The sequence below is a fragment of the Canis lupus genome, chromosome 1, assembly GCF_003254725.2.
Source record: "Canis lupus dingo isolate Sandy chromosome 1, ASM325472v2, whole genome shotgun sequence".
Lineage (NCBI taxonomy): Eukaryota > Metazoa > Chordata > Mammalia > Carnivora > Canidae > Canis > Canis lupus.
The window spans coordinates 48,948,093-48,969,502 of NC_064243.1; the positions used below are offsets into that span (position 1 = coordinate 48,948,093).

Genomic DNA, 21,410 nt, shown 5'->3' on the forward strand with positions numbered 1-21,410 from the left:
CACCAAACACGGGTGCACCTTACTTCCCTTTCTAAAACTGTTATATGTATAGTCCAGGGGAAGATGTATGAGGTGAGCTCATACTTCTGAGTGGATAAAGTATCACCAGCCCAGAACTTTTTGGAAAAAAAGAAGTAAACAGCCTTTTATCACAAGATGTGCTACCTATAGTTAAGACAATTTTCTTTATATATATATATATATATATATTTATTTATATTTTATTCATTTATTTGAGAGAGAGAGCACACACACAGGGGGAGGGGCCAAGGGAGAAGGAGTGAGAATCTCAAGCAGACTCCCCACTGAGCATGGAGCCCAGCATGGCCCTCAAACCTACAACTCCAACATCATGACCTGAGCCGAAACCAAGAGTTGGACACCTAACCAACCAAGCCACCCAGGCACTCAAAGGCAATAGTTTACATCTGGTTAGTGTTTGAAGATGTTATAACGGGCAGCCCCAGTGGCGCAGTGGTTTGGCGTCGCCTGCAGCCCAGGGTGTGATCCTGGAGACCCTCGATCGAGTCCCACGTCAGGCTCTCTGTATGATGCCTGCTTCTCCCTCTGCCTGTGTCTCTGCCTCTCTCTCTGCCTCTATGAATGAATAAATAAAATCTTTAAAAAAAAAAAAAGATGTTATAACTTTATAATTTAGTACATAAAATACTATGCTATTACATTATCAGATGTTACTACAGATATGAAGAGGCTTCATATGCCTTCTGAGTTTTAATAGTAAAATAATTTCAACTACCTATTTATTATCCCTTTCCAATAGAAAAGCAGTAAAAATGACAAAGCATTACAGGAATATTAATGTTTGCACACACATGCATAATACAAGACCTCTTTTGATAGTTGATTCTTTTATTAACAATCAAAAAACTTCACACTTAAAATAGGAAAATAAATGTTTCTCTAATGGATAATTAAATGAAAACTATCCAGGACCTTATAGGATTTTTACTGTATCCCAGGTTTGATGTGTACCTTGGAAGACAGGACATCAGCTTGCCCAGTCATTAAATATGACTGAAAATGAGAAACAGTGATTTATAAAACATTTCCCCAATAGCTTTCCCAAATAGTAGCTCCCCTGAAATTAAAACAGGAAATAAAAGTTGTATTTAGATGTAGTTTTAGATATGAGTAACACCACACATCAATCCTAATTTTATCATTTTAATGTTACTTTTTCAGAAACTCCAATCTCATTTTAGTATCATGTATTTGAGGAGTACAATAAAACTGTAATTTCTCAACATCAAAGTTTAATTATTACACAACAGTTCAAGCAGCAGATTCTATTTTGGACAGTATTTGTCCTGGGTCTTGTTTTCAGCACTAATCACGCTATGGTGTTTGAAGCAAAGCTAACAAAGAGCAGGCACTGCTGATTCAGTCACAAAAACCCCTCTTGGATGAACAGTGCTTGGTTCATTTCAGAAGAAATGGCTTTTATTTTTTCTCTTTCTTTTCTATTATGAAAAACCGGGCTAAACAAAACCTTGAAGTCTCATTCTCCACTCGTTGATTAAAATCTTTATCTGTAAATTATCTTAGTCTCTTAAAATCTATCCAATGGGGAGGAAAAAACAAAACCTTAGGGAAGAACAGTGTGTTTTCCCTTGTTCCCTCAACATAAAATCAAAGCAAAAATAGAGCCCCATAGAAATTTCAACATTGATTTTTTTTTTAAATCGTAAAGCTTAATAAAAGTCAAAGAGCTTTATATGAATCTGTAATCTACGTACGTGCTAGTTCAATACAAACCATGATCTAGCAGATTACTTGTATTCAAAAGCCCGCCTTTCAAAAACGTTCTACTTTGGTAAGTGGTCTGTTTAAACAGAGTTCTCTACCATGTTTATACATATATATCTGCATACATACGAACATATGTGCCCGTGTGTGTATATATATACATATGTATATATACAACAGATATCTGTGTGTATATATGTAAGCAGTAATCACATGACCCTCATTTGCCCTCCATGAAAGTCACTTTACCGTGGTATAGGTAAGGATGGCAATCCTAGTCTCCAAAGTGTCTTCAATCCACAAGCACACACACAGTTATCACTAATATCATCAACACTACTGACAATTCAGAAAGCCTAAATACTTTCTAATTGAATTTTGAAAGAAAAGTGCCTTAAATTTAATTTTTTTTAAACTTCAGTCTTCAATATTGAAACTGCTAAGTTACTCCATTTTCCTGTGCAAAAAAAAAAAAAAAAAATAGAATAAACTTGGGAGAAAAATAATATACTAACTTGGGAAAACATCTTGTTACTAAATAGGTTTAAGAGGAAACCTATATAGAAAAATTATTTTAATAGAAATTAAAATCTAGGCAGCCCAAGTGGCTTAGCGGTTTGGCACCACCTTCAGCCCCGGACGTGATCCTAGAGACCCGGGATTGAGACCCATGTCGGGCTCCCTGCATGGAGCCTCCTTCTCCCTCTGCCTGTGTCTCTGCCTTTCTCTCTCAATCTCTCTCTCTCTCTCTCTGTCTCTCATGAATAAATAAAATATTTTTTAAAATTAAAAAAAAATAAGGTAAAATCTATGTAGGTTGCTCACCACAGCATTATTTGAATAACAATTAGAAACCAATGAAATATTCAATAACAGAACTGTAAAATAAATTAGGAAGTGTCCAATTGATAAATTATACAGCCACCAAAAATAAGGAAAATGATGAAACATGGAACATGTGACAATGTTAAGCCAAATTAGAAAAGGATCCTGCGGGGATCCCTGGGTGGCTCAGTGGTTTGGTGCCTGCCTTTGGCCCAGGGCACGATCCTGGAGACCCAGGATCGAGTCCTGTGTCGGGCTCCCGTTGTGGAGCCTGCTTCTCCCTCTGCCTGTGTCTCTGCCTCTCTCTCTCTGTGTCTATCATAAATAAATAAATAAATCTTTAAAAAGAAAAGAAAAGAAAAGGATCCTGCTAGAGTTAAACAATTCCAACTGCAAACACAAAACAGCAACACAATCTGACATGCTGCATCACTGGATTATGGGTATTGTTTTCCTCTATTTAAAGGACTATACAGTATAAAGCTACTATCATGACTGCACATTTTTTAAAAGAAAACAAGATCAATAATGATAGAATAATTCAAAGACAAGTGTTTGAAAAGCGGTGTTCCCGGACAATTCCTCCCCATTTTGCCACTCTGGAAAGGCAGCACCCCACCCAGGCTGCTGCTGTGCAGAGTGGTACTCGTGAACAGGGCAGGGAAGGGGGCAGGTGCCTGGCCAGAATGGTCTCTGGCCTCATTCCCAACGTTCATTTTATCAATAAGGCCCAGATTTGTCCGCCTTAAGCCTGTACCCAACACACACATCTATGTTTGATGACAAAATTTCACATGAAAGTCTTTTTATTTCTCCCAACAGAAACATTCAAAGGCAGAACCATTTCCTTTTCATAATAAAGCAATTCTCAATTAGCAATCAAGTTATATTTTTTTTAAGCCAAAATGGTGTTAACCCTATGGAAAATGTGACCAAAAATAATTAAAGGCCCATGGGTGATATCTACAAGTACTACTACTAGACAGAAGACTACTTACAAAAAGAGCAATTTTCATTAGAAAAACTGAACATTTCCCTTGGGAAACAAATTTAATCTTTTATCGTTAAACAAGTGGGGCAAAGGACCAGATTTTCTACAAGTGCAATAGAACTGAGGCAAAAGGCTTCCCTGGAGGCCTGAAGAGGACAAGGATGAGATCTTTTTGATGGTTTTATGATGGCAATTATAACCTGCTAGCTATCTGAACTCTATGAAAAAGATGTTCAATGAAAAGACTATATCACACAAACCACTTACTTTTTTCAGTTGCCCAACAACAAAATTTGAAAACAAGAAATCCATAGCATTGAATCATGTTCATAAAACGCTTGAACAAGCTACATTAAGAAATGCTACAATAGAGCAGCTTACTGGTTTACTATGGTACTCTGCACTACTACAAAAATAGTTGTGAAAACCTTATTTTGCTCAATGTAATGATAATGTTTTACTTTTTGCAAGCCATGTATCTCTCGGTTACATTCTCCCAGTTGATTACATTCCAAATAGCTTTTAGATAATCCGGTCTGACATTTTTATACTGAAGGTAATAAGCATGCTCCCACACATCGATCCCCAGTAGTGGAATAAGACCTATTGGAGAGAAGGGGGGAAAAAAGCAAAACCTGTGAATTTCAATCTAAAACCTGACTGCATATTCTCAATTTAAACTTTATCCTATGCACACAAAATTACCCTTCACAACCTTGCCATCCATTTTCTGTTTCTTTTACAAATAGGAAGTTTGCCTAAGAACAAATACCCTATAAAAAACTTTCAAACTTTACTCTTTGGAAGAAAATATGATAAATAGTAAGAAGTCTAAAATAGACTTCGGAAAATTATGTACGGTATTTTAACGGCTGTTCTTAAAATACCAACAAGTCCATCCACAAGCCAATTCTTGGGGAGATCAGTAAGGTTACCATGTTTATGGGGGTGGTTGAGGAACTTCTGAAGCTGTCAAGAGGGTTTTAGGAGAACCACTCTGCTCCCAAGGCTAATATTGTTAGTCTCAAAGAATACAGAGCATTTATGAGACACTAAGAATGAATAAGTTAACAAGGAAAACTGAAAAGGAAAAAAAAAAAAGAGACACTGTTCTCAGAAATTAAATACTGCGAAGAAAGAATTACTTATACAACACTCATTTTCAAAAACTCTCAAACTAAATGATAGCTCTCCTGTCCAACAAGTCCCAACCAGTAGGTCATCAGTGGGGAGCTAGTCACTAATCATGTATTATAAATAATTAAGGTAACAAACTTCATAAATGATTTTTCCCCTAAATAAACTGCCATGACTTTTTCACTGATTTTCATTCCAATGGGCTTTCCTCAAGTGGAAGAGAAACAGGTGTGGCCAGGGTTTACCTGGAAATCACAGCCTTTTCTGTCACGCCTTAAAAGATAGACCTGACTATAGCATTCTCTAGTATCTCACTTTCCCCAAAAGAGCCATTTAGATTCTGGCTAAATCTGAACATATCCAGGGAAGTGAAGCATGTAAGAAAGTCTGCTGACATGTATGAAAAATGTTGGAAAATGTAGCTGAGGGACTCCTGGGTGGCTCAGCAGTTGAGTATCTATCTGTCTTTGGCTCAGCATGTGACCCCAGGGTCCTGAGATCAAGTCCCACATCGGCTCCCTGTGAGGCACCTGCTTCTCCCTCTCCCTGTATCTCTGCCTTCTCTGTCTCTCATGAATAAATAAATAACATCTTTAGAAAAGAAAAGAAAAGAAAAGAAAAGAAAAGAAAAGAAAAGGAGAGGAGAGGAGAGGAGAGGAGAGGAGAGGAGAGGAGAGGAGAGGAGAGGAGAGGAGAGGAGAGGAGAGGAGAGGAGAGGAGAGGAGAGGAGAAGAGAGAGAAGAGAGGAGAGGAGAGGAGAGGAGAGGAGAGGAGAGGAGAGGAGAGGAGAGGAGAGGAGAGGAGAGGAGAGGAGAGGAGAGGAGAAGAGAAGAGAAGAGAAGAGAAGAGAAGAGAAGAGAAGAGAAGAGAAGAGAAGAGAAGAGAGGAGAGGAGAGAAAAGGTGGCTGAGAACTGGTGACTGAGGTTGAGACGTCACCACAGGTCTATTACACTGCAGATCAAAGTTCTAACTAACTGCTGGCTGCCTTATGACTATCTCCTAAAGACATTCTAATTCAACCTGGCTCAACATGGAAAAGGGTTTGGTGAACCCAGCCTGCAGCTTCTAATCCAAATATTTTCCTATACCAAAACCAAAACCCCCAAAAAGCAAGTCTGGAAATCTGAGCTCCAGTGCCAAGTTTGACCACAGGGAGTCGCCAGACGGGCTGAGAGTCCAAGGTCTAGGTCAGACTCAGCTTACAGGTCTTTTCCTCCTTTGTGGTGTTTATCTAATTTCAGTGCATGTAATTATGTAAGCTGATAGAAATTCTCTGTTAAATGAAGTAGAGTTTATGTTCAAAACATTTTTTGTTAACGTAGCTGTAAAATTACATGTACTAATTTTACAAAATATCAAGGGCTTTTAAAGCATTTTTGCTTGACTCAGTATTATCAGCTTATTATCAGCTGTTAAGACTTACTCACATGAGTACGTGTTCTTAATAGCTTCAATCATTGCTAGCATTCCTTATTTCAAGGTAAATGCTTTACAGTGAACCACCTCCCACTAACCAAATGTGAAACCATTTTCAAATCTAACCTGTTGTTCCTTGCAGGGGATCCTGGTTAAAACAAGCAGCAATCTGCAAGCGTCCCTGCTCCTTATTGAAACCAAGCCAACCCCAACCTGAGCCTTGGACACCGACGGATACAGTGGTCAACTTCTCCTTAAATTTGTCGAAGGAACCAAAATCACGTTTGATGGCTTCCAGCAATTCCCCTATTTAGAAGAATCCAAAAACACCCACAAATGAACAGATTGCAACAACTGCAATAAAAAAAAGTCATTACATATTTAAAATAAGCTTGTCATATGGCACAAGATACAACTAGGCAACATATGAAGACATAACCTAACCCTGTGAGCCCAGATAGCACCAAGTTGCTCTTGCCCTGACACCAGCGTCATAAGGTCTCATTTTAATACATGTGTTTGTTACTGAATCACGTTAGAGAGATTTCTTCCCTCACTGTGCTATTTCCATCAGAAAAGAAATAATATTTTCCATTAGCTTTCTTTTTTCCCTTCAACAGAAAATTTTACTTTGACTTCTACCCTACCTGTTACTCTGTCTCAATCTAGGAATAAAATTTTATGGTTGATATTTGGTTCTTCCCCAAGGTGGCCTAGATCTTTTCTTTCACAATTACATAATTTTAAAAAGAATGATTTTGTCTTTTATTACTGAACAAAGGGTACACTATAAGAGCTAGTCCTTTTATTCTGTAGCAATGTAGAATATAATTCTAGATTGACTACATCAACCAAATCAAATGGGCCAAAAATATCACTTCTCTGATTCCAATGGTTTCAAAGTAGTTATCTATTTTAAGCACAAATAGAATAAAGTGGTACAGGGGATCCCTGGGTGGCTCAGCGGTTCGGCGCCTGCCTTTGGCCCGGGGTGCGATCCTGGAGTCCCGGGATTGAGTTCCGCGTCGGGCTCCTGGCATGGAGCCTGCTTCTCCCTCTGCCTGTGTCTCTGCCTCTCTCTCTCTCTCTGTCTATCATGAATAAATAAATAAAATCTTAAAAAAAAAAAAAAAAAGAATAAAGTGGTACAGATAACCCAAAGTGTCAGAGTACCAAGATCTTTGGCTGAATATGGGCACATCTGACATTCTACTAACTGTCAAAAGTACTAAGTCACCATCTGCAGACCTAATGCATAAAAAGACATGTCCAGCTTCCCATAGTTACTCTCCCGTTCATCTTTACTTACAAATGAAATTGCTTATTGCAAGTACCAAAGATGCCTTCCACAAAACAAAAACAAACTCACCCACAGAAACTAAAGTTGCCCAGAGACAGGGAGAGCTCTACTTATGCCCCATACCTTCCCTGGAGTGAGGAAGAGAATTCAAGTTGTCTGGGCCTCCACATGTCGCACAAGAGATCAAGTAAACGAACCGCAGTGAACAAGACCATTGGCTCTGTAGTCCCCTCATTAATCTGCAGGTGTCCTGCAAAACCTCATTTTCTCGGACAACTGACTTTTTATCAGGAAGAGTAATAATAGCAAAAGGCACTATTCTAAGCATTTTAACGCTTGATAACTTATGTAATTTTCAAAACAGCTCTATTATTATGCCCGTATCATAGAGATGAAGAAAGTATGTACAGAAGGATTAAGTATCTTACCCACTCCTGGGTTCCTCAATTCTTCTAAAAACTGTTTACCAGTCTTATTCTAACGTAAACACAGTACATTTCAACCAGAAGTTGATACCATATCTGACACCGTGTGTGTGTATTAAGGTGATGACATAACTCCCTGAACACACTCTCCATTCCTACACATGTCCCTTTCCAAGTTACAATTTCATTGTACTCCTTGCTATGAAAAATATGCCACTATGATACCTCAGAATTAACATAAGAAAAGCACCAGTCATTCCTATTGTGCACAACATTTAGCTAAGACTACATCAATATCTACCAACCTTTTGGTTCTCCACCACCCTTAGGGCTCAGGTTTGTCCAGAAGATGGAATGATTGATATGACCTCCTCCATTGAACTTGAGCCCAGGCTGAAGAGCTATCTGAGCTGTAATGTCACCTGTAAAGAGGTAAACAGACTTTTTATAATTCTTACTTTTCAATCCTTCTATACACCATTTTTTTTTCTGTAAAATGTCATATAATAGGACTAGCTTATCTACAACATTCCTATAGGTCCTAAAATTCCACAATTCTGGGATTCTACAAAAAAAAATTTTTTTTCCTTAAAATTCTTTGTCCTGGGATGCCTGGGTGGCTCAGTGGTTAAGCATCTGCCTTCGGCTCAGGGTGTGAACCTGAAGTTCCAGGATCGAGTCCCACATCAGGCTCCCTGCATGGAGCCTGCTTCTCCTTCTGCCTGTGTGTCTCTGCCTCTCTCTTTCTGTGTCTCTCGTGAATAAATAAATAAAATCCTTAAAAAAAAAATTATTTGTCCCAGTGGATTTTCAGTTCAATTAATAACACGCTGAACAACTAATGAGAGGCCCAGTAGGGGGTACAAAGCATGCAGAAAATTCTTTCCTGAGCTTCAAAGAACTCAAAGTTTTCTACAATATTAAAGATTTCAGCAACAGGGATGACTGGGTGGCTCAGTGGTTGAGCATCTGCCTTTGGCTCAGGGCATGATCCCGGGTTTAGGGATTGAGTCCCACATCAGGCTCCCTGCAAGGAGCTTGCTGCTCTTTCTATGTCTCTGCCCCTCTCTCTCTCTCTCTCTCTCTCTCTCTCATGAATAAATAAATAAACCTTTAACAAAAAACAAAAAAAAGGAAGATTTCAGCAACGATGAGAACAGACACAAAACAGTGACACACTGACATGTGTGGTTCCATAAACAGACTAAATGATAAATTTTCAGGGGTGCTTGTGTGGCTCAGTCAGTAGAGCATGAGACTCTTGGTCTCCAGGTGCTGAGTCCGAGCCCCATAAGGGAGGTGGAGTTTACTAAAAATAAATAAAAGTTTTTAAAAATAGATTTTCAGCTCTCATTTTCTACAATTCATCAGAAAATAGTTCAACATTACAATAACCAAAAAATTCATCATATTCAAAACTGAAACTCTAGATTTTCAAACCCAAACTTACTCTCCAAATGGCCTTCCCCATCCCACGAAGTGCCAGCTGTTTTCTCAGGACATTTCTGATAACTTAGTCATTTCTTACTCCTTTTCTCTCACACACCACATTCAATCCAACATACCCACCGGCAAAGCCAGCTCTACCTTCAAAAAAGACTCAGCACCTGATCCCATCTTCCTACCTCTGGTGCAGACCAGCAACATTACCTACCTGCATCCATGCCACCATCCCACACTGGTCTCCTGCTTCCACATGTGCCCCTTACACTGTTCTCAACACAGTGACCAGAGGGCTCCTCTAGACCCCAAAGTGACTATGGCATTCCTCTAGTCAAACCCCTCCAAAGGCTGCTCCTCTCACTCAGAGTGATCCCCTACAATCGGCTTCAAAGATGCACGTCATCTGGTCATCTGACCCTCTGCAGGGCCTCGCTGCCCCAGCTCCAGGCACAATGGCCTCCCTTGCACTTACAAGACAGCAGCTCAGTCTGCTCCCAGTTTAGTTTCCACTGACTGTTGTTGCCTGTACTAGGATACTCTTCCTGCAGATAGCCTCATGACTCGTTCCCACATTTCTCCGTCAAGTCTCCACTGACATGTCAACTTCGTCAGCGAAGCCTTCTCAAACCACAATATACAATGGGCTATTCCCCGCCACTTCCCCTATTCCTTTTTCTTGATAGGACTTAAAACCCCTGGCATACTATTTACTTGTTCATCTGTCTCCCCACTAGAACCAAAGTTCCAATTATAACAAGGACTTCTGGGCATTCTGAGTTCCAAGGGCCAATATACTGCCTCTGACATATCAGGCACTCGACAATGTTTGCTAGCTAGATAAATGAATATATTAAGTGTAATTTTTATGGAAAAAAATTCTGACAGCTATACACAAAGTCACATTTGAAGACTTTTTTTTTTCTATCTTGTAGGCAAAATATTCTTTTCCAAGTCTTCAAGAAACTAACCTTAACTATTAACAAAAATGGCAATTCCCTTGTTCAATCAAGTCCCAAATGTTCATTATTCACAAAATACTAAGGGGCAAAGTGAAAGACACAAAGTACCACTGAGAGCTCAGTGCTTAGGGAGTTTACATAATAGAAGTTCTCTAATCTGCTCTTAGGGCATACCTCAGAGAAGTGAGGGCCAAGTGATCTCAGAATACACAGACCCTCTGTGAGAGCGGTTTTAAGATGCCACCTTCTTGTTATGTTTACAAAACAATTTTCTTGGGCAGTCCCAGTGGCTCAGTGGTTTAGCCTGATCCTGGAGACCCTGGATTGTGTCCTACGTGGGGCTCCCTGCATGGAGCCTGCTTCTCCCTCTGCCTGTGTCTCTGCCTCTCTCTCTATGTCTCTCATGAATAAATAAATAAAATCTTTAAAAAAAAAAAAATTTTCTTGCTGACCACTGTCTCTCTTAGTAATTATTCTAAGGAAGTCACTCTAAAAGTTTCATATTGGTTTTTAATAAGTCAACAGTAATTAATACTTCCCAATTGTAAAGAAACATGCTTATTGAAAATTGCTTAATGATCTCAATCTCTTAAAGTTTACTTCGTCATTTTTAAATTTTAATATAAAATTGAGGGGGCACCTGGCTGGTTCAGTTGGTACAGCATATGACTCTTGATCTCGGGTTGTAAGTTTGAGCCCCACAACAGATGTACAGCTTATATTTCAAAAAAATAATATTAATAATAAGAGAAATTTGGGCAGGGCCTTACTATTTGCTTTTAAAAATATTTTTCTTGGGACTCCTGGGTGGCTCAGAGGTTGACCATCTGTCTTTGGCTCAGGGTGGGATCTAGTCCTGCATCAGGCTCCCCACAGGGAGCTTACTTCTCCCTTGGCCTAGGTCTCTGTCTCTGTGTCTCTCATGAATAAATAAAATCTTTAAAAAATAATAAAAACTTTTCTTAAGTTCAACATTTTCTTTGGTTTCAATTTTTTTCCTGTTAAATACAATAAAAGTTAAATACTTTTGTGTGAAACTTATTTATATACTTGTCATGAGATTGATGACGTTATTTCACTTAATACTTTTGCCCCAAATTTTCAAACATGAAAATCTAATTCTTCAATAGTCTTTAAAATATATATATATTTTTAAATAAAAGAAAACTCTGCAGGTACTCATGATAGTCAACAAAACACAACATAATGCAAAGTTTTTTTTTTTTTTTTGTCAGCAGCTTTCATGAAACAAGTAAAGGTATGATTGCACAATGGCTGAAATGAAGTTGTTTTTAAAATATTGAAGAGAATGGCTTGCCTTGTCAGATGTTGTCATCCAGGAAACAATTTCACAACTGGGATATTCCCACCTTGTCATCATTACCACATCTTTACCAAATTTGTTATTCTCTAAAACCCTTTTCCCGTTCAAATCACCCCACCTTTTTCCCAGTACTCAAGGTTTCTGTCACAAATCTTCCAGAATGTGGCAACTTCCTTTTGTTTTTGTTTAGCCAATTACCACATACAATCAGGCTGAAATACTGCATTTTCCCACTAGATGCCCCCAGTCAACAAGATGTCACCGTCTGAAATTTACTCAACAAATTTCAGGGGCTCTAAAGTCAATAAAAAGAAAGGGAAAGCACTTTTTAAAAAAAACTATGCAGCTTATTAAGCAATACGTAGAGTGAATTATTTTTCTAGTACTTTCTGATTTCTCAGTGCACTGATTTTTTTCAATGCCACTGATTAACAGGCTGAGAAGTGTAACACGGTTCTGTATGGAGACATGAAAACACAGATTCTGGAACACACGCCCGCAGGCACACAAAAGTCCACACGTTACTGTTCTGTCACCTGAGCTCTTTAGGGGAAACAAACAAAAAAAAGTGTAAGTGTCTATTATATGGTAATACTGAATTCTACGTATTAGTAGATAGTCACAGGCCTGTTCCAATTTCCCACAAAGTGAGTGCTGTCCTCGTGAGTGCTGGCGCCAGGTCAACCCGGGGGCAGGCGACGCGGCCCCGCCGACCCGCCCGCCCGCCCGCCCGCGGCCCGGCACCCACCCTTCTCCAGCGCCTCCAGATACTTCTCCTCGATGGTGTTCAGGTTGTTCACGTAGGCGGCGTGGTGCTTGCTGTGGTGCAGCTGCATGATCTGGGCGTTGATGTGAGGCTCCAGGGCGCCATAATCGTACGGCAGGTCGGGGAGGCTGTGCTTCTGCCGGGACCCCAGACACCCCAGCGCCGGCACCAGCGTCCTGCTCGTGCTGGAACCGGAGCAGACACACACCGATTCGTTCACGCGTCCACGCAGACCCAGCGCCGCCGGGGCCTTTCCCCCGCCCGCGAGCCCGCCCGCCCGCGCGCCCTCCCGGTTCCCTGAGGCGTGACACCTGCCCCTCAGGCAGCGCCGCCGCCGCGTCCCCGCGACGCCGGGACCCCGCAGGGGCGCTGGAGCCGGGGCTCGCAGGGAGCGGGCCGGATGGAGGCGGCCGCCCGTGCCCCTCGCCCTCGGGGCCCTGACCCGTGTGCGCGGCGCCGCGCGGCCCCGACGCCTCACCTGAGCGCCGCCCGGGACAACATGGTGAGCGCGCCTGCCAGTCCGCGTAAGGAGACGGAGGGTCGCGCCGACCGCCCGGCGTCCACTGACGCACGTCTCCGGCGGCGCCGCAAGGACACCGCCGTCCTCCACGGGCTCCGCCCCCTGCTCCCGCCGCTCCCACGCCGGGGGGTGCACGGCCCCGGGGTCCGCCCTGCCAGAGCCAGCCCGCGCCCTTGGCCCAGGGAACCCGACAAGGGGGGACTTGAGGTACCTGCCCCAGGGGGTCCGGGGACCGGCGGCGCCCACCCGCCCGTTTCTGGGCGTGTAACCATAGGGAAGGCCGCGCTCTACCCCCCACCCTGGTGGAAGATGGTACGGCCCGCGGCCCCGCCCCCGGGGCCTGTGGCCCCGCCCCTCCGCCGGCGCGGCCCCGCCCCTTGGCTCTCGCTGCCGCAGGGCAGCCGCGGCGTCGGGCGACCTCCCACGAGCGGAGGCTGCGGCTTCGCGGAGCCGCTGGGGTGCGCCCTAGCGGGCTGCTGAGCTCTCTCCGGAACCTGGGTTCCTCAGGGTGCCAGTGAGGTGCCTCAGGCTCCTGGGCATGAGTAAGGTGTAAGAGCCAGTGCCTCTCCAACCGCTGCGCGGAGTGACCTTTCTTTCCGAGTGAATTTGACCTTGGGACAGGAGCCAGGCCCGCGGCGGCCTGATGATAGTGTTACTGGACGCCTACAGTGCTGTGCCAGGGACTACGCTGCAGGGCTTAGATGCATTTATCTCTACGTCGCTCCTAGGGTAGGTACCGTTGATTCCAGACCACACGAATGAGCTCACTGAAGTTAAAGCAGGTTGCCTTGGTCACACCGTTAATAAGTAAAAGACTGGACTAGAAATGAAAGTTCCTACTTTCTTGATCACTAAGCCTTACCAGTCAGGACCTAGTGTTTGTTCTGAGTGACTTCCATAAACCAAAAGCTCGGGAGAATATTTAAAAGCACAACTGAGGATTCTTTGCTACTCTGTCTTATGAGTAGCATCTAATGAGCTGCATCTAATGCTTTCCCAACAATTAGAAGAACAATCCTGAACTGTGTGAATCCTCCCTGTATAGAAGTTAGGAGAGCCTTGCACTATTACTGGCAGAGTTGGGTCCTTATTGATTAGAATAATTTAAGAGGAAGTAGAGAGTAGGTGCTGAATAGTTTCAGCTACTCTCTTCCACGCCCATCTCCACCCCCTTCCCTCCCCAGGGATGACTAGGATTTGGGTTGGGGAATAGCTAAGGGGAACCACTGAGCTGGCTTCTCGGCCAGAGGGCTGGGGCTTGCTGACAGTTGGGAAACTAACCAAGAATGTATGACTGGGTAAAGGAGGAAAATCAGGTTGAGGAAAGGTCAGACATGTGCCTCAAAAGGTTGGTTACAGGAAATCAAGCATTTTAGCAGAACTGAGTGAGACAAGGTAGTTTTTCAGTCAAGGTACTCTGTCATTGATATGGTGAAGGGCAAGCTAGTTAGAAAGCTGTTGTGTGAATCCTAGCTGAGGTCCTAAGAACCAGTTTTAGGGTATTATATATGAGAACTGGAAAAAAAAAAAAAAGGAGGACATTTTAAAGGATGAAATGACAGAATTCAGCAGCAGATCAGTCACTGATAAAAAGGCTTATTCTAGTGAGAACAAAATATCACTGTAAGGAGATTGAGCCCAGTTAGGCGGCATGGGATGTACTCCTAGTTTGTACAGATGATGATATTTTAATACTTAAATTGACTCCCTCAGGAGACACCCTTTTGAACAAGCAACAATTGCGAGTTAGTGACAGTAACAGTCTGGTAGAAGTGTCTCTAACATCATATCTGTAACAGCTACATCCCTCCAGAAGACAACCCCGACTGTGAGAGTATCTGGATTGAGACCAAGGATTTGGGGAATGCTGGAGTTAAGGAGATTTTTTTTTTTTTTTTTTTTGGAGATTTTTTACCTTCTTTGTTGGCCACACCCAATGAACAGGTCTCTTTTTCTTTTTTGCTAGCCACTATATGAAGTACTCATTCAGTATTGGCCCAAGAGTTAAATGCAGTTGACTGGGGTCTGTCCCAAAGTCTTCCAGCCAGCTCAGGGTCTCATCTGCGACATCTGGCATCATAATTGTGCATTTCCCTTGCATAAACTTCCCAAGGCCACTTCACAGCCATCTTCAGACCTAACACAGTTAAACCAACATATTGGCTGGAGGAGGCAAAATATGGGTTGGGATGAAATCCTTTTGAGCCAGTTATTAATTGCATTCATGTTCTAGTGACTGAGTGTCTCAAACACAGAAGAGCATATTCATTCCCTCACATAAAAGCGATCTGAAGTAGGTAGTCCAAGGCTGGGATGACAGTGCCATGAAATTATCAAGGACCCAGGCTCCTCTGTCCTCAGAGTTTCTTCATGATCCACAATAGCTTCTAGAGCACCAGCCATCTCACCTCCTTCCCATGAAGAGGGGAGGACAAAAAGTTAGGCCCCAGTTGTCTCCCTTTTAAGGATTCTTTGTGGTGGATTCACTCAGCAGATTCCACTCAGAAATGAGGCACACTCAAAGAACACATTAAATACCAGAAAAGGAAAGAGGGAGCTTGGTTCATAATGAAAGTGTTTTATTGAACAAGACATATAGGGAGTTAATTGTATCTATAAAGGAAGAAGGGAACCAGTGTTACTGAGCAGCCCCTCATATGTGCTAGGTACTAGGTCAAATGCTCTATATCACCTCTTAATTTTACACATCTCTCTGCAGTGGCTTATCATTCTTCCTTTGCATGAAGACAGTAGACTTGCCCAAGGTCACACACACAGCTTGTAGGTAGTAGAGCTGAGCTTTGAATGTAGGGTGCTTCCTCTGTTAACACTGACATAACCCTGTGCTTTTAAACAGCTGCCACTCCCTCTCCCACATTCCTTGCACCAATAAAATTGAGCTCAATCTTATCTTGTTTGTGTATAGCTCAAGTATTGAAACTCCCCCATGTTTCTTTTTTTTTAAGAGTTTATTTTTGTTTAATTGACAGAGAAAAAGCACAAGCAGGGGAGCAGCAGGCAGAGGGAGACAGAGAAGCAGGCAACCCACTGAGTAGGGAGATGCCACCTGAGCTGAAGGCAGATGCTTAACCAATTGAGCCACCCAGGCAACCCTCCCCTCCCATGTCTCTTCCTGACATGTTCCTATCTTCTCAGCTCCTGACTGATCTCCAGACTCATCCTTTGCATATGATTCAAGTCATAATTCTTGGACCTGAAGCTTGATATTGCTCCTCTGTTTTCATGCTGGGTTGTGTCTTCAATCACATTAGCTTCTTAGCCTCAGTGAAAACCCAGCTTCCTAGAGCTGCCTTTGGCACTGGGTCGCCTGACTCTTCCCAGCCTTGTGGGCCATAAACCTGAGAAACCAGAATGGAGGAGGGTAAAAAGAAAGATCACTCTATATTTAGAGTCCAACAGATCCCTCCATAAAGGCTATGCAATATCTATCCTTTAAGGGGAATGGATAACCCACCATCATAACTACTCCCATGTGTATTAGAGTTGCCCCGAGAAACAGAATTGATATGATTTGTATATATGGAGAAAAAGAGATGTATTAAGAAACAGAATTGAGGGACAACTGCATGGTTCAGTTGGTTAAGTGCCCGACTCTTGATTTCTGCTCAGGTCATGCATAATCTCAGGGTCATGAGATTGAGCCTGGCATTGGGATCCATGCTCAGCACAGAGCCTGCTTGGGATTCTCTCTCTCCCTCTCCCTGTCCCGCCCCCCCCCCCACCATGTGCTCTCGCTCTCTCTCCAACATAAATAAATAAATCTTAAAAGAAAAAGAAACAGAATCGATATTTGTATATACACAGATAAAGAGATGTATTTATTAAAGGAAATGACTCATGGATTATGGAGGCTGGCAAGTCCAAAATCTACAGTGTAAACTGACAGGCTAGAGACTCAGGACAGCCAATGGTATGAATCCAGTGCAAAGGCAATCTAAGGGAGACTTCCTCCTGCTTGAGGAGGTCAGTTTTTGCTCAGCTGATTGAATGAGACCCACCCACATTATGGAAGGCAATCTGCTTTACCACAAATTCACCAATTTAAATGTTAATTTCATTCAAAAACACCCTCCAAACTGACACATAAAATTAACCATCACCTAGGTAAAAAAAAAAAAAAAAAAAAAAAAACAGCATGGCCAATGCATTCTGTGTGAGAAGTGGCTTGGTCTATTAATACCCCAAGATTATTGTGGAGTAAAATTGAATTCATGGGCACAGTTCTAAGAATGATTCTCAAGAGCTATTCAAGATGAATACACTCACATCCCTGAGGGCAATGACCTCAGGCTGGTTACATCTCCTGGCCAGCGTGTGCCAGGGGTTACACCCCACACCAAGGAACCAGAGTAGGTGTGCAGGAGGCTTGGCCTCATACACCACAGAGAGGTTCATGCCAGGACTTGATCCACTGGGAATAGTATGAACTTTGGATCCATCTCAGGCATGTCCCAGAACACTAGCCATCCTGGTCTACATTCCCCTGTTCTGGTGCTAGCTTATATCTTCACTGGCCCATTTGTGGAGAAATAGAATGAAATCATGTGAAATAAGCCTAGAAGTGCTTTCACCCTAAGAATATTAATTTAGTTTAAGGAACTAGTCAGCTATATATTGGTACAAGATATTCTGGTTGACTAGCTGATCAATCACTCTTTTATGGGGTTTGAAGAGTATCCTCTCAGCAATGTATAAACCAGAACTCTCTAATCTCAACATTGACCCTGAACATTCAACTCTTCCTTGAGCAGACATCTCTTAGTTTTGTCCCAGACCAGCCTAGTACTTAATCCAGTTGTTACGGACTATATTGTGTTCCCCCAAACTTGTATGTTGAAGGCCTAACCCCTAGTACCTTAGAATGTACCTGTATTTGGAGATAAGGCCTTTAAAAGGTGTTTAAATTAAAATGACAGTTTCACACCAGTGTGACAGGTGTCCTTATAAGAAGAGATAAAGTCACACACAGGCTGAGAGGTGACCTTCTGCAAACCAAGGAGAGAGACTTGAGGAGACATCAAGCCTGCTGACAGCTTGATCTCAGACTTCCAGTCTCCAGAACTGTAAGAATATAGATTTCTGTTGCATAAGCCACACAGTCTATGGTATTTTGCTTTACAACTCAAGCAAACTAATACAGCAGTTCACAGCTTTCCGTAATCCAATCTGGTTATTAAACTGTCAGCCACTGTTGAGTTTATAATCACAATCACTGGAGCTTCTTCTGGCCTGGGACTCCCCCACTACACTCTGCTCCACTCTCCTCCTTGCTCTCTTTCTTTAGAGGGCTTGCTGGCACTCACCTGCAGGAAGGGAAAGGAGACTTTGTATCCTGGAGGGATGGCCTTTGTGAACTGGCTCTTGCTTTGGTGTCATCTGACCCCATGTGTCAGTTCCAGCCAGTCAGGGGCTGAGAGAGAAGAGGTGTGTTCTATCTTGGTCTGGTTCAACTTCATTTTAATGGCCACAATATGTCCAAGCATTTTTGTACAGGTGACATATCTGGCTCAGCTTCACCCCCACCTGGCTCTCTGTCAGGTAGACCCCCTGCCCTGCCCAGGTGCGGCCATGCCTCTGTTTGGCTCCCCTGTCCCTTTTCCGGGTGAATGTTCCTTTGATCAACATGTAGCCACCAGGGCAGCCTGGTACATGCTTCCTTGTCATGCTCCCTTTAAGACTGGTTGGTGCCTTCCACCTTCAGAAATATCCTGACAAAAAGTGGGTACCAGTGTCCAAGTTCACCCCCGATGTTCAGGGTGCATAGGTTGCATGACCCCCTTTCTCCTAGGGCATACGTGGAGAGCAAAATCGGAAAGGATCAAGCCCAACACTCGGTTAAAACCCAGAACAGCTCTTCCTTTCAATCACCCTTCTGTATTTCCCAGTGGAAAAAGCTGCCAAACCTGCACAGCCTGTCCACAACATAAGCTTTTCCACCTCTGATCCAGGCTTTAGGGAATTCATAATCCTGCTTTTGATAGCAGCTGACTCCATTACTTGGAGTTGGAGAGTGCATGGGAAAGAATTTCAACTGGTGCTTTAACCTTCTTCTGTTATTATTTAAACAGTAATATACTTACTATTGTCTGGATGCTAAGTTTGTTAGGAATTGTGTATAGAACCAGCCATGGTCCTTATCCCCAGGAGCTTTGTCCCAGACCTGGGGAGCCTGTCACTCAGAAAGGATAGTGGCATCTGAGAGTGTTGATGGAAGGCCATCCAAACACTGGAGTCTGGGGTTGAGGCCAGAACTCAGAGAGCAGGGTCTCTCAACCCGGCACTGTTGACATTTTGGACCAATGACTTTGTTACGGGAGTTGCCCTGAGTATTATAGGATATTTATCCACCCCCCTGCCACCACCCATTAGATGCCAGTAGCACTCACCCACCTCCAGTTTTGACAACCAAAAATGTCTCAAACTTTGTCAAATGTCCCCTGGGGGCCAAATCATCTCCAATTGAGGACCACTGTCGTAGAGCTAAAACTATTACAAAAATGTCAAACCAAGTGAGTTAGTCAACAAAGGATGCCAGACCATGGAAGGCTAGTCGAGAAGCCCATGCTTTTCTATCATACCATGCTGTTTCAGGCAGAATAAATATAGTAGAAGCTTTTATACATAGCCACCTCAACAGCTTTCCAGATTAACAGTCATATTTCCATTTCTTTGTAGGGCATAGTGACAGATGCCCATAGTGCCTGAATACTCAGAGCCAGACCACTCACTCTGGCCCCAACAGCTGAGGTGGATGCCTACCAAGAGTTTGTATATGTTCCCCAAACAGATTTATGCCTAGTTTTATTTATTGACCAGTTATTGAAATTATGTGATTTAATCAAGTACTATGTAAATTGATAAGATGTGAGAAAGGAAATTATTTTAATGAATACTTTCTAAGGTTTCGATAAAGGTGAGCCACTAAAAATAATCACTGTTTGATTAGATGTGCTTAAAGCAAATAATAGAAGATTGGGAAGATCACTGAACAGTGAAAAGATCAGGTTACTTTGCAGGTGTCTTCAAGTTCCCATTCCACTCTGGAGAACTGCAAACATAGACAATGCATTATTAGTGTGGTCATGGGAAGCTTCAACAATTTTCTGGTTCTTCATCTGAAAAGTATTGAATGGATATGCATTTGCATGTTTTAAGTTACAATGCAGTGCTTAAGATTAAGTACGTGACATTTTTTTCTGACTCCAACTTTTTTGACCACATGGAATAAGATGTCTCTTAATGCTAAATAAAGAACAAATATCCCTTGGTTCGCACTTTGGAAGTTGTGTTTAAATAACTGGTCTTTGGACATAACATCTATTTTTGTTAAAATTTGACTTTCTGCTGGCCTACTTTTCTTTCAGGTTCAGTATAAAGCAGAGATTTTTTTTTTCTTATGCTTCCCTGGAACACAATGCAGTCTCTTAGCTTTTTGACTAAGTTCAGGCCGAGAAATCCTCAGTGACAGGTGGTCTCCAAAACCACAACAGTCAGTATCAAAATAGCCAGACAAGACAATAGTAGTCAAGGAAGATTCCCCCACAAGCCCCTCCCTCCCCACACCACTAACATGAACCATAACCCCACACCTCCTCTCTCTTGCAGCTCAATCCCTGGAAAGTTGGAAAACAAGGTTAGCATGCTAAGAAAGGAGGAGCAGAACTAGGCAGGAAGGCCCAAAACTGGAAGAGCCAACAAGTTACTGCCTCCTTCTCCCACTGCAGGCTGCTGGCTAGAAGCCTGCACTAAAGGACAAGTCTCAACTTTTAGTCCACGTCAGAGATTTCTACATAGGACCAGGCATTTAAGACTGAGCTTGTGTTTCAACTTAAAGTGATTATATGATTTTTTAAATCACCTACATTTTTTTTAAAAAAAGGTCCTGGAACCAGCATTTTGGTCCAAGAGCAAAGAAAAAACCGAGTTCAGCTTCCAATGTAATGACACAGTGGAGTCATTATACCATCACCTCCCACAGGTCATTGCTACCCAATGTGACAGTGACACATCAAGACTACGTCTACTAGAGGGGCATCTGGGTGGTTCAGTTAGCTAAGCGTTCAACTCTTGGTTTCTGCCCAGATCATGATCTCAGGGTCCTGGGATCGAGCCCTGTGTGGGGAGTCCACTTGAGGATTCTCTCTCTCCCTCTACCTCAGGCCCTCCCCACTACTCTCTCAATTAAAAAAGAAAAGAAAAAAAGACTATATTTACCAGAAATTGTCTCAGATTTCTCATCTTTGAGTAGCACTTCAGATTTCATGAGTTTATCCCATGGGTTCTTTCAGTAGATTTTAGAGGCGAGCCTATTCCCATACCACCACCTTGTCCAGGGGCACCCACCTCTAATCAGAAATATGACTTTAAATCTAGAAAATAGTGTGAAAAGTTACAACTTAGTTTCCTCAAGACATGTTATGGCATTCTGAATTGTTTTCAAATGTTTCTTGAAATTCTTTTAGAAAAGTTGAGGTGCCTAGTTGCTCAATTAAGTGCCTGACTCTGGATTTCAGCT

At 42.5% G+C, this 21,410-nt stretch overlaps 1 protein-coding gene and 1 long non-coding RNA gene across 2 annotated transcripts; one reads left to right on the forward strand and one right to left on the reverse strand.

Annotated features, from left to right (window-relative positions):
* Positions 1-1,169: 1,169 nt before the first annotated feature.
* Positions 1,170-12,993, reverse strand: SOD2 (superoxide dismutase 2). Its single transcript, XM_025422665.3, has 5 exons — positions 12,833-12,993; positions 12,337-12,539; positions 8,168-8,284; positions 6,264-6,443; positions 1,170-4,186 (listed from the first exon to the last, which is right to left on the reverse strand). The coding sequence occupies exons 1-5, from the start codon at positions 12,853-12,855 to the stop codon at positions 4,041-4,043; spliced, it is 669 nt and encodes a 222-aa protein (XP_025278450.1). The 5' UTR covers positions 12,856-12,993; the 3' UTR covers positions 1,170-4,040.
* A 286-nt stretch (positions 12,994-13,279) lies between these two features.
* Positions 13,280-21,123, forward strand: LOC112643799 (uncharacterized). The gene is made up of 3 exons (XR_003125904.3): positions 13,280-13,603; positions 19,571-19,642; positions 20,501-21,123. It is a non-coding gene; the product is annotated as an uncharacterized LOC112643799 (long non-coding RNA).
* The last annotated feature ends 287 nt before the right edge of the window (positions 21,124-21,410 follow it).